Here is a 15,940-nt window from a genome sequence, read left to right on the forward strand (position 1 = left end):
AGAGCTCATTGACTGACTACTGACTGACCGACTGACTGATTCAGTGAACGCTCTGCCTGCTGCCCTATGTCTGTTTTGTGGTTTGATTGTTTCCCCTGTTTTGCTTAAATCCCCTGCTTCCATATGGAGCAGAATGTGAGAGACTACAATTCAATACAGGTACCCACGTAATGCTGTTGTCTTTATGTCAACAATCACTATATATCTATAACCTTTTTTTCTTTTATTTTTTATTTAAGAACATGTACATCATTACAACAGTTGAAATGTCACATTTTAGTCCATATTAAATGTCCGTGGTGTCATTTTGTTGGGTTCCATATTCAGTCCATTTCTACCATTTCTCAAGAAACAGTTCTTCTTGTACTGAGTTTGTGTAATTCTCTCCATCACATATTTTTCTCTATAACTTTATTTGATGTCTGACATCAACCAGGACTTAATGCATGCAATAGCATTTCCTTTTTTGCTTAAGACTAAACATTTCTTAATTTCCTTGGCACGTTTTATGAATGCAGCAATCATTACTGATAGATAATAATGAATACTTTGTTTTGTCCAGCACAGTGAGCTCACTCTGTCATACCCACTAAAGGGCCAACATAGCAGTTTTCCCATTTGCTCAGACACAATGTCAAGGACAAGGACAAGGACAGAGAGATTGTGTGAAATCAGGCAGCCAAGTGTGAAGTGCGTGAGAATGACCTGTGACCCTTCCCCAGGCCAGGCAGCCATCAGAGGCATGGTGGGGGAGGGGAGGAGGCTGGCAGGAGGCCTCATAGGACCATATAGACAGGACCTGATTGGACGCTCCGACCGAACCGAAGCCCTAATGGTGTCCCTCGCCGACATGGCCGCCAGAGGAGAGGCCGAGGCTCCTCCTGCACGCGCTACAGCTGCACAGCTGCAGGACAGTCTGAAGGTATAGCGTAAACACACACGTGTGCACACGCACGCACGCACGCACACACACACACACACACACACACACACGCACACACACACACACACACACACACACACACACACACACAGGACATAAGGCTTACAGGCACTACAAGTGTAAGTGGAACCACGGTCTGCTTGCGTGAATAATCAATGCATTTCTTAACCACTTGAACCCTATATAGCAGGGGTGCCCACACTTTTCTTGACATGAGTGTTACTTTTAAAATGACCAGCTCAACATGAACTACCCACCCCAAATCAATGTACCTGAGGGGGCTTTGGAATAGCGGCACTGGCCTTACAAAGACAAAGAAATGGGGAAATAGTGGGGGGGAAGTCTTAGGTTAGTCTAATGTTTATGTTTTGGGGTTCTTTGTTATGCTACTGAAAACAAAGCATTGCATTGCGAGGTTTGCCATACTTTAGAAGCCATCAAGGGAGTTGACAGGCCCTTATTGATGTCAATCAATCAAGTCACCTTGATTCAAGTGACAGATGTAAAAAAGAGGTTTTGTGATTTTTGTTTATAAATATATTTTTTATATTTTAATTATGTTTTAGGGTTATGTCATGTGGTCTACCTGCACAGCCTTTGTGATCTATTGGTAGATCACGATCTACCTTTTGGGCACCCCTGCTATGTAGTATATCTAAAAGGTTGAGAACCAATGGTATATCTGTTATATACCATTGGTTCTCAACCTTTTTACACCAAGCACCCCGGAGAGTATGTAGTAGCCCCCCTCTCTTTTTCAAAGCTCACACTTTCTGAGAGTGTAAGGTTCGCTGAATGTTCAGGATAGAGACTATTCCTACATACAGTAGTCATTATTGGTTAAGGATGCCACCTGGTGGCTAATAAGGTGAAGCATGCTCACAGTAAACTGAAAATGTGTCATCCTTTCATCAGCATTGCCATAGCATAGCATGTCCCATGTTCCATCTATGGAGGCTCACTCACATGTGGTCTGCATTGTTTTTAACAGGACCTGAAGGGTCGTATGCAGGAGGTCATGACCCAGGAAGTGTCTGACGTCTTCAGTGACACCACCACTCCTATCAAATTGCTGGCTGTGTCTGCGACTGCTCCCCCTGAGACCCCCAACAGAGAGGAGGTAAGTGGTGTTCCAACAACAAGCTGCTGTGGTTCGTTCATTCATAGACCCATCTGTTCCACCCATCTATACTTCATACGACGAATAGAGAAAATAGCCAAGCTAATTATAGAACTGTTATTCTTTGGAAATGAAAATTTTGAACAATTCCTTTATAAATATTGTGGCTGGTCCTTGAGGATAGTTAAAAATATATATATATTTTTTTGTTTCCATAGCGCACGGCCCTGTTTCAGACAAGATTCTAGGAACCTTTTTTAGGTGCTGCCCTTGATGTAGTAATAAACTATGGGCGGGGCCTGAAGCGCTGCTGCTCTTTTTTTTGGGACCTTCCCGGTTAGGTCTGGTTGTATGGAAACGTAAGCAGAACTTGGTCCCGGAACTTCACGGGTTCTTGAAAGTTCTCGGTTCTGGAAAGTTCTGGTTCTATTTCTGGTTCGGCCCTGTAGTGGAAAAAGGGGCTCTAAATTACTATTTCTATGCATTTGATGTGTTACGTCATGTTTACCTCGCTTACTGTAAATCACTCTGGATTAAGAGCGTCTGCTAAATGCCTACGTTGTAAGAAATGTGACTGTAACAGAGGTCATGTGTGTGGTAGGTGTTCGAGGAACGCGCAGGGAACTTCGAGGCTCACTCAGGTCGTTTGGGGGCCACCGCGGAGAAGGCCGCCGCTGTGGGAACGGCCAATAAGAGCACAGTAGAGGGGATCCACGCTGCTGTGAAACACGCCAGGGAGCTCACACCACAGGTACGTCTGTTCATATGCTACTTATCTATATACAGTAGCACTGTAACACCACAGGTGCATCTGTTCGCTGCAGTCTTATAAGCTATTTATATACAGTAGTACTGTATATTTGATTTTGTATATAAGGCAGTAGTTCTTAACTTGTGGTCTGGGGACCACTGGTGGGCCACGGGGGTATTGCAAGTGGCCCCCAAATACTGTAATTGGCAAAGCACTAAGATTTTAACATTAATACGAAATAATGCCATGGTATTTCTTCTTTAAAAAACGTACGTTTTCTTTGTGATAACAATAAATAGGATCTTTTTTTTTTTAATTCAGTGTAAACAATCCAACATAATAATACATAACACATTCCCAGTGCACTTTTCTTTTCTTTTTTTTCAAGCTGCCGACAGACAGTCCACAAAGACAACACAGAACAAAACAAAACAGCGCATGAAGCGTACTTCCGTGTTTGAGACGCCTCTGAAACGTGACGTAGTGGGGCTACTATTTGACTTCTGTGACGCGTTTTGCGTCATAGTTTGTGTTCATGGACGCGCTCGGGCTCTAATTCATGAACGCGCGTCGTTCATTACGGTTCATGATTAGAAGCCCCAACTGCAGTACCTCAAACGGCCACCATGTCCATTTTGCTTCAAAGCTCCCCCTCGGTTCTGGGGGCTTGGTTAAAGTATACTGTACTACGTTAGTTCCATCCGGAACAAGCCGGAACACAATGGATTGAGTAATGCACGAGGCCCACCCATCTGAGATTTTTGAGTGGGCCCTGATCCTGATGCGATGCGAGAGAGCGGTCTACCTTCCACACCCTTCTGTCATGCACCTAAAATAGCAACCAACGTGAGCTCGTAGATCTACTATTTTAGGTGCACGCTGCGATGCGTGGCCAAGTATAACTCAAGTGTAAGTGTTCCAGGTATCACGCCAATGTGCCCATTCTCACATGCGCACACAAACACAGCAGGGTTGCATACAGGCAGTGAGTGATTGACAAACAGCCTCAGTGTTGAATTCAGACACGCACAGAAATTGTTCATGTTTCTGATTGTTTAGGTGAGCATGTTTACATGAAAAAAAAAACATGTTAAATGTCTATGCAACCACTGAAAACAGCTACTATTATTATAATTCTGGCGAAAACCGGGACAATTTTGTAGTGAATGTTGAAAACCGGGACATATTAGTGTTTTAGAGATATTTGTCGGGACACCGCGATACACGCAGCTTGAAAACGGGACAGTCCCGGCCGAACCGGGACGTCTGGTCACCCTAACCCACATTGTTCTTGTGAAGCAGTTTGTTTATGCTTATTCATTAAGATTATAAAGATTGCTTGTGTCATTTTGCAGCAGGCATTCCGGGGTGGAATGCCAGGCATTCGGTCCAGAAGGCATTACCAGCAGGCATTTCCACGGGTGCTTCACTGCTGTATAGAAACTGTGACGTTTTGTTTAGCTTTTTGGAGCCGTGTGCAGAGCACATGGGCTCCCTCTGAGTGGCAATGTGTGTCCTGTCTCACCAGAGTCTGTGTCCAGTCGAGAATGAACAGGATCTGCCCATGCGCAATTCTTTGGATGGGATTTATGTCACTTTGAAGTGAGCCGATTTTTTGGATGGGATTTATGTCACTTTGAAGTGAGCCGATTTTTTGGATGGGATTTATGTCACTTTGAAGTGAGCCGATCTTTTCGATGGGATTTATGTCACTTTGAAGTGAGCCGATTTTTTGGATGGGATTTATGTCACTTTGAAGTGAGCCGAATCTCTGGGATCCGTTCTTTTCAAAGAGCCGTTCAAAAGTTATTTATTTTGTAAATACTTTGTAGATTTTGATTATAATTACAAATCACTTCAATCAAAAACATAGACCTGGAACTGCTCAAATTCACGGCTCCACTTCGAACCGAGGTTTGATTTTACTAGCAGCTGGGCATGTGGAATTAATGAAGATTGGAAAGCTATGTCATATTTAATGCCTAAAATGTATAAATCGTTTACAAACAAGCCGCCGGAGGTGAGATAAGATTGCCTGCATTTCTCCTGCCCGTCTTTGTGCTTTGTTGCTTGCAACTGTTCGCTGAGCACCGTGGCGCTCACTGGCCATGGACTAGACACACAAGCAATCAACATTTGCAATTGACAGAAATGTACTGCTGTATGCTTATAGCGAATATTACATTTTGTAGCAGTTGTAGGTCGATATACAAACTACAACATATCGTTGTTGTCGGGTGAAAACCTCGTATCTCCAAGTTTCAAATGTGTACGTTCTTTCGCAAAGTAACGCCCTGCTTCATCACACAAGGCCGTCGCACAAAAGTAGTGAAAACAGCAGATCTACAAGCACACAACGCCTCGCGGTGCGAGGCGTTGTGTGCTTGTAGATCGGCTGTTTTCACTAGTTTAGATCATTTTTCAAATGATAATTGCAAAACCAACGGTTTTGGACATACAAGGTTTCCACCCGACAACGACGATATAGTACATAAATACCAGGACAGCTCTGTTTGAACCTGCACACCAGCTGCTCTCTGCCCTGTTTATGTGGAGTACAGACAACCTGTTGCATTGCTGGGCAGGTTGTCTGATTGCAATGAAATCACTTTAACTGATAAAGAGGTCACATAGTCTCTCAATATTAATTCCTTTCCCATTTACATATGCTAGTTTAAATCTTTGATTTCAAAATGTGCTACCCCATACAGTCCATTTCTTCAACGTCACAGCAGACACACGCGCCACACAAACACAGCTGATGTATTGTTTCAGCGTTGCGCCGTGGACTGCTGGTGGCGTGAATTGGTCATCAAATAAAGACTACAGTCACCAGATGTAGTGTAGACAGCATGGAGTCAAGTGTGATACCGGTATGTGTGTTGTTCATATTTAGGTGACGTCTGCTGCTCGCATCCAGCTGAAGAACCCCGGAAACCAAGCAGCGTATGAGCACTTTGACACCATGAAGAACCAATGGATCGACAATGTAGAAAAACTCACTGGTGAGACTGTGCTTTATGTCTGACATCTCTACTGCTATTAACATCTGGGGTTTCTGGGATAGACAAATGTATTTCCTTAACTGAAAGCACAGTCAGTAGATGTGTGCACATGACATCCAACCTGTTTTAGCGCAGGTGCAGGATACAGGTAGTCTACACGTGAAGATTGAAGGGAATTAATCACGTACTGGTAGGGATTGCAGCCACCAAAACATTATTGATGCACTACTTCAACTGAACAGTGTCTCCATCAGGCAACTGAATTAAAGGAGAACTCTGGACTCGTTCTTTTCTTACCGTAATCTGATGTTATTCCATCCATTAACCAGGTGTAGTGGCGGGTGGGATGTAGCGGTCATTTGCATTTTTACGGCAGCCCATTAGAGACAAAACTCTGTGGAGACGTCTCTGCAATTATGAAAGACAGATGTAAACAGATATAAAAAATAATTGTCCTGCGATACAGATAAGTGATTTAGCATAATGCCCCATTGATCGCGGTCAGTGCTGTTGTGGGGCGGGGGGGGGAGATATACAGATCGTTCTGGGATATCATAATATCAGACTAACGTAATAAAATGGCTAGTCCGGAAGTGAAACCAGTGTATCTTACTTACCTCAGTGGGCCAACATCAATATAATCCTAGTGTGTGTGTGTGTGTGTGTGTGTGTGTGTGTGTGTGTGTGTGTGTGTGTGTGTGTGTGTGTGTGCGTGTGCGTGTGCGTGTGTCTGTTTGCATGCCTGTGCCTATCTATTCCTAGGTCTGGTGGATGAGGCTATAGACACCAAGTCCCTGCTAGACGCCTCAGAGGAAGCTATAAAGAAAGACATTGACAAGTGCCGTGTTGCCATGGCCAATGTCCAACCCCAGATGCTTGTTGCCGGGGCAACAAGCATAGCTAGGCGAGCTAATCGTGTTCTGCTGGTGGCAAAGAGGGAGGTGGAGAACTCCGAGGACCCACGGTTCCGGGACACGGTGAAACTCGCATCGGACGCCCTGTCTCACACCATCTCACCCATGGTGATGGACGCCAAGGCGGTGGCCGGAAACATTCAAGACAAAGGTACGGCTCACAATCTGACAAGGACTTCCAGGGTCAAAGGCACTTTTTCCACTCAAACTATGGCTTCACGTCACGATTTGTGACCAAAGAAATTGCGATTTACGATATTGTTGCGATATTCAAAATATGCCCAACATCCATTATCCTGGGGCGGAACATTTACCAAAGAATAACCGATCTACAAGCTCACAACGCGTCGCGTGCGACACGTTGTGAGCTTGTAGATCGGCTATTTTTTGGCAAAGAGATCTGGTAGAGAGCGGGGAAAAAAACCCCCATCAAGTACGTTATTTCCAGGTCTGTTACTTTTACCAATTACAGAGGGTTTAAATGGTACCAGATATGCTGCTCGGCAAATAAAAAGTTGAATTGATCCCAGTGCATGACGGAGGATACGTTCACGATAAATTGAAATCTCCACAATATGATTATTGTGTTTTTTTATCATGATAAACGATAATAATGATTATCGTCCCATCCCTACTCTCCTCGTGTCTCCAGCTCTCCAGAAGGCCTACCTGGACTCCTGCCTGAGGATACTGGCTGCTGTGGGGAAGGTCAGAGAAGCCTTCACGCCTCAGGAGCCTGACTTCCCACCTCCACCCCCTGATCTGGACCAGCTCCACGTAAGTACACTCTGGTTTGAGGTGTAAAATCTGCCTCCAAACACAAACACTCAAAATATATAAAATTGGCGATTTTAAACAAGAACGCAACAAGAATCTGGAGATAGATTCCGAGATAAAGCCATTTTACTGCAGATCATTCCATACACTGCCACGGTGGTTCAGGTCATTAAATAAAGGCTGTTCCCTCGAGTGCCCAACTCTTTTGACAGTTACAGTTGCCTCGTTCTCTCTATAAACATTCAAAGGGTTAACTACTCTAACGTTTCTCATTTGTTCAGATCTTCCAGTAACAGTACAGATGATATCGAATGAGAATCTATTAGTCTTTTCCCCATCAAAACACTATTACGTGGCTAACACATACCGTACACTGTCATGCGTGCTTGTATGTGTGTGCATCAGGGACGTGCACACATAGACATTAAAGGGGGCTTGAGCCCCTGCCCTTTTATCAGTCTATAAAAAGTGCCCTCCAGACCATGAATGCAGTTTTTACTATGGTGAAAGCAATACAAATGCCCCCCTTTCCATGCCATACCTGAAGGCAGCATTCAAGAAAATTGCCTTGTCCAAACTCTCCTGAACTTGAATGCAGCATCTTAGGTTGAAAGAATTGCCCTCTCTGTGTAGAAATCCATGCCACATCCACGCCACATCTCCATTATTCTCTTGATTATGCTTAGTTCACCGAAAATAGTCGATCTCCAACGCGCTGCGACGCGTTGTGATCTTAGAGGTCTGCTATTTTCGATATTTCCACCAAAAAGGCCCTTTTAGAAATGTCAGCCCCTGCCTCTAACATTCTGCACGTCCCTGGTGTCATGCGTGCTTGTGTGTGTGTGCGTGCAGGTCAGTGACGAGCAGGTTCCCCCCAAGCCTCCCCTGCCAGAAGGGGAGGTGCCCCCGCCTCGCCCCCCTCCTCCAGAGGAGAAGGACGAGGAGTTCCCAGAGCAGAAGGCTGGAGAGGTGCTCAGCGAACCCATGATGGTGGCGGCCAGGCAGCTGCACGACGAAGCACGCAAGTGGTCTAGCAAGGTCAGTGTGGCATGCGCACACACACACACACACACACACACACTCGCACACACACACACACACACACACACACACACACACACACACACACACACACACACACACACACACACACACACACACACACACAGTTTGAATACTCACTTTGAAGTCATGTTGAACCTTGGTGGAAATTGCTCGCGTGATAAAACTCCAAATATTGTCCGTGATCTTTGTTTGTTGCGTCTGTGCTCTGTGATCAAGAAACCATTCGAAATCAGGATTATTGATTTTGCACGTGAGGTACATTTTGCACATGATCACTACTTCTGGTTTCTTGGCCTCAGAGCAAAGATGCGTTTATTTAATATCAGATACTCTGCTCCGCTAACTCATCTTTCTAGTTAAGTAGGAGGTGTGTAAATGTTCTGACTAGAAATGTGGATTTTGTAGTTCATAGTCAGCTAAGGATTCTTCTCTCTATCATGTGATGAAGTGATACAGTGTCCTCTGATATGTCTTTCCTTTCAGAACTAAACTGTTACTTTTCCGAAACATTGTTGTTCCTGAAATGTGGAGATCAGTGTCTCGATTCCAATTTCAGAGAAAAGCTGGAAACTGGTCATCTGGTAGAGCTGTCCTGTCCGCATGTACTGTACTATAGGCTCACTAACGGATTAATACACATACAGTACCTAGAACACATACCTTTTATGTTTAACCCAAGTTAAATACTTGAAATCTACAAGCTTGTAGATCTGCTGTTTTCAGTGCGTGACACCTGCGCGCGGCGCAACTATGTACAAACTCAGGCTTAGCGATAGAGAGGCGGAGAACCACTTTTGTCAAGATTACTCCTCCCTGCAAACCAATCGCCTGCTATATTTAAATCCAATCAAATCAACCCAGAAGCCCTTATAGCATCTTGACGGTGTGGTTCTCTGACTAGTCAACTAAACATTTGGAAATAATAACAGTGGAGCAGACATGTATCGTATGTTTGTCTTATTGGCTAATGGCTACCTTATGCTAATGTTTCCTATTTCTTTGTATTGTGTGTGTGTGTGTGTGTGTGTGTGTGTGTGTGTGTGTGTGTGTGTGTGTGTGTGTGTGTGTGTGTGTGTGTGTGTGTGCGTGCTTACGTGACGTGTGTGTGTGTTTGTAGTTTGTGCAGGAGCAGCTAGTCCGTGCAAATGGTTTATCATTATTCAGGACTGGTGCTTTCTTGCTGCCTTCTCTCACTCTTTCAGCTCTGCTGGTGTTCTAAATTCACACTTGTGTTCTGATCGGTGGGTCGGGCGTCTCAAACAGACGACTCATTTCAAGGATGCAGGAGGTGAAACGCTCTGTTCCACAGGCTTTAGACAGTGTGCCCACTTCCCACTCAGTCACTCACACGCCTTAAACCTCCAGTCTGGCCGGAAGCCCTAAAACGCTGCTGTTATAAACGAATGGAGTTGCGCTGTTGTGTGTGGAAACAAGGCTCCGCTAAACGAGCTGGAACTGAAGGACGCCAAGCACACATGTTGGGGATTGTTTCTTTGCTGCTGCTGATCCACAGTGAGGTGTAGAGTATCACCCTGCTACCCACCTTCCCAGACCACTCTCCTCCTCTTCTGTTGTACCCTCCTCCTGTAAAACCTCCTGCTCTGTCTGCACATGCAACTCTGCTTCCCCTCCTCCTCCTCCTCCTCCTCTTCCTCCCTGATGCCTGTATCCGTCTCTCCTCCCCCTGTAGACCTCCTGTCCTCTGTTCTTCCATCCTCTGTTCTTCTAATGCTGTACCAAATCCCTGGCCTGAACACTCACGCGGGTGTTTTCAGTTACTCTCGCTCATTTAACCTCTAGTCTAGGTAAATCGGACTTTTTTTGCAGCAAAACTGATAGGAGTGTGAGGGAGCTGTCTTCTGCCCACACAACCCTGAGAAGAGGTGTTCGGGCCATAGTCACTGAAAACACCCGTACGAGCGTTAAGGGCCTTTAAATGTTTTCAATGCTTTCTTCCCTCCTGCCCTCCGTGGCTTCGTTCCTCACCTGCTCCCTTCTTCCACACATTCCCCCTTTTCTTTCTTTACTCCCATCCTCTGACGCCCTCCTCCTCCCCCTCCCCTCCTCTCAATCCCTCCTTCACCCCCCCCCCCCCCTCCCACCCCACCCCCCAGCCTGAGGATGAGGAGGCAGTATTGGAGAGGGAGGTAGATGATGAAGATGAGTATACTGATGGGGAGGATGACTATGAGCCAGAACTGCTGATGATGACGGCCAGCCAACTTGTCAATCAACCCATTCTGGCCGCCGCCCAGTCGTTGCACCAGGAGGCGCGCAAGTGGTCCAGCAAGGTCTGCACATGCACTCATATGTGCACGCACACACACACACCATACTGTACATGCACGCCAGACCTGGATTTGCAGATCATTCTTAGTGTTTGTTTCGACTCAGTAGGAACAGCATAATTTAGTTAACTCGCACAGCCCTAATTTATATACCACCTGTCACTACCTGAATTCTTCTCATTCAGTAAACCTGGCTCTGGTCCATAGCTTTAGAGTTCCCCCTTCTAACGCTATGGACCAGAGCTACATTAAGCCCTCTGTATTGCCAAGCAGGTTAAAACAAACACTCAGAATTTGCAAATAATATTTGACCCAGGTTTGGTAAACACACACACACACACACACACACACACACACACACACACACACAGATCTTACATTCATGCATCCAGATATTGCAATTTCACACACACTATTGCACATGCACGCATGCATACGCACACACAAGGCTCCTGCAAGGTACAGCAACGCGCCCTGGACTTCATATTCACGATGGCTGACAGAATCAGTCACTGGCAACGATATTCATTGCACTGTACAGTAGGTGCAGGAACGTTCCGCTCTGCATCCGCCATCATTCTGGACTCAACAACTGGTTGTGGCTGCTGGTGCTGCTGTTTTGTTGTTGCATCACACTCTGACCCCTACTTTGTCTTGTTTGACACTTTTATGCTGATGTTATGCTAAGGTTGCACTAAGGTTTAAAGCCTGATTTATACTTAGTTCCAAAAATTGCTGATCTACAAGCTCACGACACATTGCAGTGTGACGTGTTGTAAGCATGTAGACCGGATATTTTTGCTGCGCGGCACCGCGTGTAACAAAGTAGTCAAGACAAGTCTTAGGATTGTTGGAATGGCAAATGTGTTTGTTTGCCCTGGATGTATAAACTGGTACTGGCTTCACAAGTCCCTCCCTTTATGTTCTTGATTTGGTAAAGTGGTTTAACGGAGGGCGTCAGTGGCTCTGACTGGCTATCGCCGTTGTCAGTCACTCGTTGTCTGGCCAACCTGTGAAGCCAAGGATGACAGTCTCCCAAAGACTCATGGGTAACGTAGTAAGGATGTTACCTGGTTGCTTGCCATTCACAAACTGCTTCTTCGCCTGCTTAGTCTGAATGTGTCAGACTAAGATCACCGCACCACTATGCACATCACTGTATGGTACTAACTGCCAGGGATCCTGAGACCTAACCTTCAGCTAATTGTGGTGAGAAGGCGGCAGTGAGACTCTCTGGTCAGCCTTGTATCATCATTGCATCTCTGGCAAACAGGGCACATGGACTGAGGCTTAACTGAAAGCAACATGACAAGAAAGGCTTTGTCATGGGTGAACATGCACTAACTTGTATTCACGCTGCATGCAGCTCATTGCAGAACACAAACTAATTGTGTTTGTTTAATTGCTGTTACAATGGCCATTTTGCTTTTATTACAAAATCACTTTGCAATCTTAACATTTTAATGTCTTTGGATAACAATGTTTTCATCATGTGTTTTGAGTTTTGACCATGCTAAACAAACTTTTCTTGCGTTATTGTTGAATAAACTAGTTCAAGATGTCTCAGCCAATGAGGTACACAGCAAAATCCTGAGTGAGGACCAGGCCTCGAATTTCATCATTTTAGAGGCAAGGCCACTTGGCCTTTGGTGTTGTCCATTTTTTGAGGGCACAAAGGCCAAATGCCAGGGCAGGAAGGCCAACAAATACAACAAGATTTTAGTCCATTTAAATAATTAATTGAATTTAAGGGTTACATTTAATATCTAGAATATCTGCTATGAAATAAATAAATGGTATTTACAATCTGATGCTCAGCCCTGCACACATCAAAGACACTGGATTGTTTTAAAAATGGGGATTCAACAAAAGACACTGGCGTCTACATGACAAGAAAGAGACATGAGAAAGTGGTACAGTCAGCTGGGGCATTAAGGCCACTGTGGCCTCAGGGCATGCCATATTTTGGAGGGGCACAAGGCCAAACTGAGGGGCAACGACGGCCATGGCCTTCATGGCCTCCCTGAAATTCCTGCCCTGGTGAGGACCCATAAGTAGGGCTGTCATAATTATTACATACCGGTAATCGTCTAATCGCAATTATTTGACATAATCGTCATAATTGTTTCCATGTTGAAAAATGTTCATATATTATTATATTTTTTTTAAAGTAAAAAATAGTGGAATAGTGGGAATAGCAGATCTACAAGCTCACAACGCGTTGCGATGCGACGCGTTGTGAGCTTGTAAATCTGCTATTTCCACTATCAATGTTTGTTTTTAAGTATAAAGTTGTCAAATATGTCAGTAATGTCTTTGTATATTTAGGTTATGTGTCATATCTACCATGTGCAACTTCAAAGCCTAAAAGCCAAACAGAAATGTAATTGTCAATGACAAAAATACAATTATATCGTTTATCGCAATTATTTGAGTGACAATCGTCATGTAAAATGTCATAATCGTGACAGCCCTACCCATAAGTGCCTGCGAGGCGAGAATACATTTTCCCACTATTATTAGGGATGAAGGAACACTGAACTCAGGATTTTACTGTGCATGTTTCCAGTGTATTCTGAAAGGACTTGTCCAATACTTCAATTCAACCGTAGGGTAACGACATCATCGCAGCGGCCAAGCGGATGGCTCTGCTAATGGCTGAAATGTCTCGACTGGTGCGCGGTGGGAGCGGAAACAAGCGAGCGTTGATTCAGTGCGCCAAGGACATCGCCAAGGCCTCAGATGAGGTGACGAGGCTGGCCAAAGAAGTGGCGAAGCAGTGCACCGACAGACGCATCAGAACAAACCTGCTTCAGGTATCAACATATATGCTCACACTACCACAGCGGTTTACTGAAATGATGGGCACATGGCATTATGGCTGCAATTATAGATCATTATCTTAGCAATTATTCTACTGATTACTTTTTTGATTAATCGATAATGGAATAATCAAATCTTTTATATACAAAACAAATTGATGCAAAAACTTCTAGTTGATTTTTTATAGTAAACTAAATTGATTGGTTTGATTAACAACTTAAGCCCTATTGCACAAAAAATTACTAAAATAGACGATCTACAAGCTCACAAAAAGTGAGCTTCTACATACGCTATTCTGCTACTGTATTTAACTGTTGCGCTCCTAAGACATGGATACAATGATTGCAAAACACCTTCTAACACAATATAACCCGTATTGGTCTTAACGAAGGTGTGCGAGCGCATCCCGACTATCAGCACTCAGTTGAAGATTCTCTCCACCGTCAAAGCCACCATGCTGGGACGAACCAACATCAGTGAAGAGGAGTCAGAACAGGTAAACACAAACAATGACTTGTCAATGACAAAGGCATTACACAATCATGTTGTTGGCCAAGTGCAATCACGCTGCTCTATTATGTACAGGTATACACAAAAGCACAATCAAAGAACACAAAGAAATCGTTGCTGCCAGGTGGAATATCCAAAACTGTAACTTCAGTATTCAAAAAAGCATTAAAATAATAATAATAATAATAAAATAGCAGATCTACAAGAAAGAAAAACATAACAAGGTTTCTACTCAATAGTAATGAAATAAATGTGTTTTCCGGACAGCGACAGACAGACAGACAGTCACGCACACACTCATATCGTCGTTGTCCGATGAAAACCTTGTATGTCCAAAACCGTTCGTTTTGCATTTATCATTTTAAAAATGATTCAAACTGCGAGGCGTTGTGTGCTTGTAGATCTGCTGTTTTCACTACTTTTGTGCAACGGCCTTGTATGATGAAGCAGGGCTTTACTTTGCGAAAGAACTTACAAATTTGAAACTTGAAGATACGAGGTTTCCACCTGACAACGACGATATGTGGCCAGCCTCTTGCAGAGCCACACGAAATCTGTTATGAATCTGAAATCTGATCATTAGTGAGTTATATGTACAGTAACGTCACTATTAGAGTAGGTCTGAGCTCCATGTTCCCGTTGACCGCTAAACCATCCTTGCTGTCTTCTCTAGGCCACAGAGATGTTGGTCCATAACGCCCAGAACCTGATGCAATCAGTGAAGGAGACCGTCAGGGAAGCAGAGGCAGCGTCTATCAAGATACGCACGGACGCAGGATTCACCCTGCGCTGGGTCCGCAAGACCCCCTGGTACCAGTAGACCAACCAGGTAGCTCAGACTGGCCACTCCTCCTTGAGCATGAAACCAACCAACCATTTCCAACAAAGGTAGCACACAACAACCGCCGATGTTGGGATAACGGGGGATCACACAAACACCTCCCCGAAGAGGAGGGTCTGTCACCTGGTGCAGGTGGGTCCCATCCATCCTCCACTGTCATTTGGATTTGTAACATCAGGGATTGTGTCACATGGTACCATGTCGGAGTGAGTCCGTCCAGACCCCGCTGGTTCCCAGTTCTGTAACTCTGAGAGTGTACACATGGAACCAAATGGTCCATTTGGTCCCATTCGCACACTCTCAGAGTTAAATAAACATTGAGGATTTTACAGCGTAGATTGGGCCACAGATGATAACTGTATTGAATGGGGTGAGTTGCCTAATGCATATCAAATTGGGGGTCTTTGAAGTTAAATGGGTTGAGAATGATTGCGCGCGCTATGCCTCCCTTTATCTGTATGCATATGGTCTTACGTAGGCTAATCAGAGACAGTTTTTAATATATATTTTTGGTATCTTGGGTTGCAAGAGTTTATCCAAATCCCAGGTATATATTTTTTGCATGAAAACGTTTTCTATTTTCTAAAGGTGAATTATGACATAAAGAGGTAAACTCTCAGAGGACCTTTACTTTTGGTTGAGTTTTATCCATCAGAGTTTCTTAATGTCTGTTGTATATATGTTTTATCATCGACAACACTCAGTTATGGGCTTAACTCACCGATTTTGCCACTTGTGTATGTAGCCTTTTTCCTGGCTGATCGCTCACACAAGCTCTCCTCTTTTCATGTTTACTTTTATTGATAACATTGTTCTTAATGGGAGATTGGTCAGAAAACTGACACAACACACCGGATGCTGCTGTTTGTCAGGTGATTTCATTGTTTTCATTTGAATTGGAGG

At 44.3% G+C, this 15,940-nt stretch overlaps 1 protein-coding gene across 3 annotated transcripts in view; it reads left to right on the forward strand.

Annotated features, from left to right (window-relative positions):
• The window catches only part of LOC308296971 (vinculin-like), a gene marked incomplete at its 5' end in the record, with an annotated part of 47,206 nt that extends 31,699 nt beyond the window's left edge, over positions 1–15,507 (forward strand). Inside the window, 11 exons of one of the 3 annotated variants that reach the window (XM_080740344.1) lie at positions 723–922; positions 1,935–2,063; positions 2,665–2,814; positions 5,711–5,819; positions 6,582–6,884; positions 7,386–7,510; positions 8,363–8,554; positions 10,690–10,866; positions 13,476–13,679; positions 14,078–14,182; positions 14,870–15,507. In XM_080740344.1, coding sequence (XP_080596470.1) covers positions 723–922; positions 1,935–2,063; positions 2,665–2,814; positions 5,711–5,819; positions 6,582–6,884; positions 7,386–7,510; positions 8,363–8,554; positions 10,690–10,866; positions 13,476–13,679; positions 14,078–14,182; positions 14,870–15,016 — 1,841 coding nt within the window. In that variant the 3' untranslated portion in view covers positions 15,017–15,507. The remainder of the gene's footprint in view (positions 1–722; positions 923–1,934; positions 2,064–2,664; positions 2,815–5,710; positions 5,820–6,581; positions 6,885–7,385; positions 7,511–8,362; positions 8,555–10,689; positions 10,867–13,475; positions 13,680–14,077; positions 14,183–14,869) is intronic. The other 2 variants (XM_080740345.1, XM_080740346.1) reach the window with 2 other exon arrangements.
• Between the last annotated feature and the right edge of the window lie 433 nt (positions 15,508–15,940).

Source organism: Nannobrachium achirus, assembly GCF_963921795.1.
Source record: "Nannobrachium achirus genome assembly, chromosome: 13".
NCBI lineage: Eukaryota > Metazoa > Chordata > Actinopteri > Myctophiformes > Myctophidae > Nannobrachium > Nannobrachium achirus.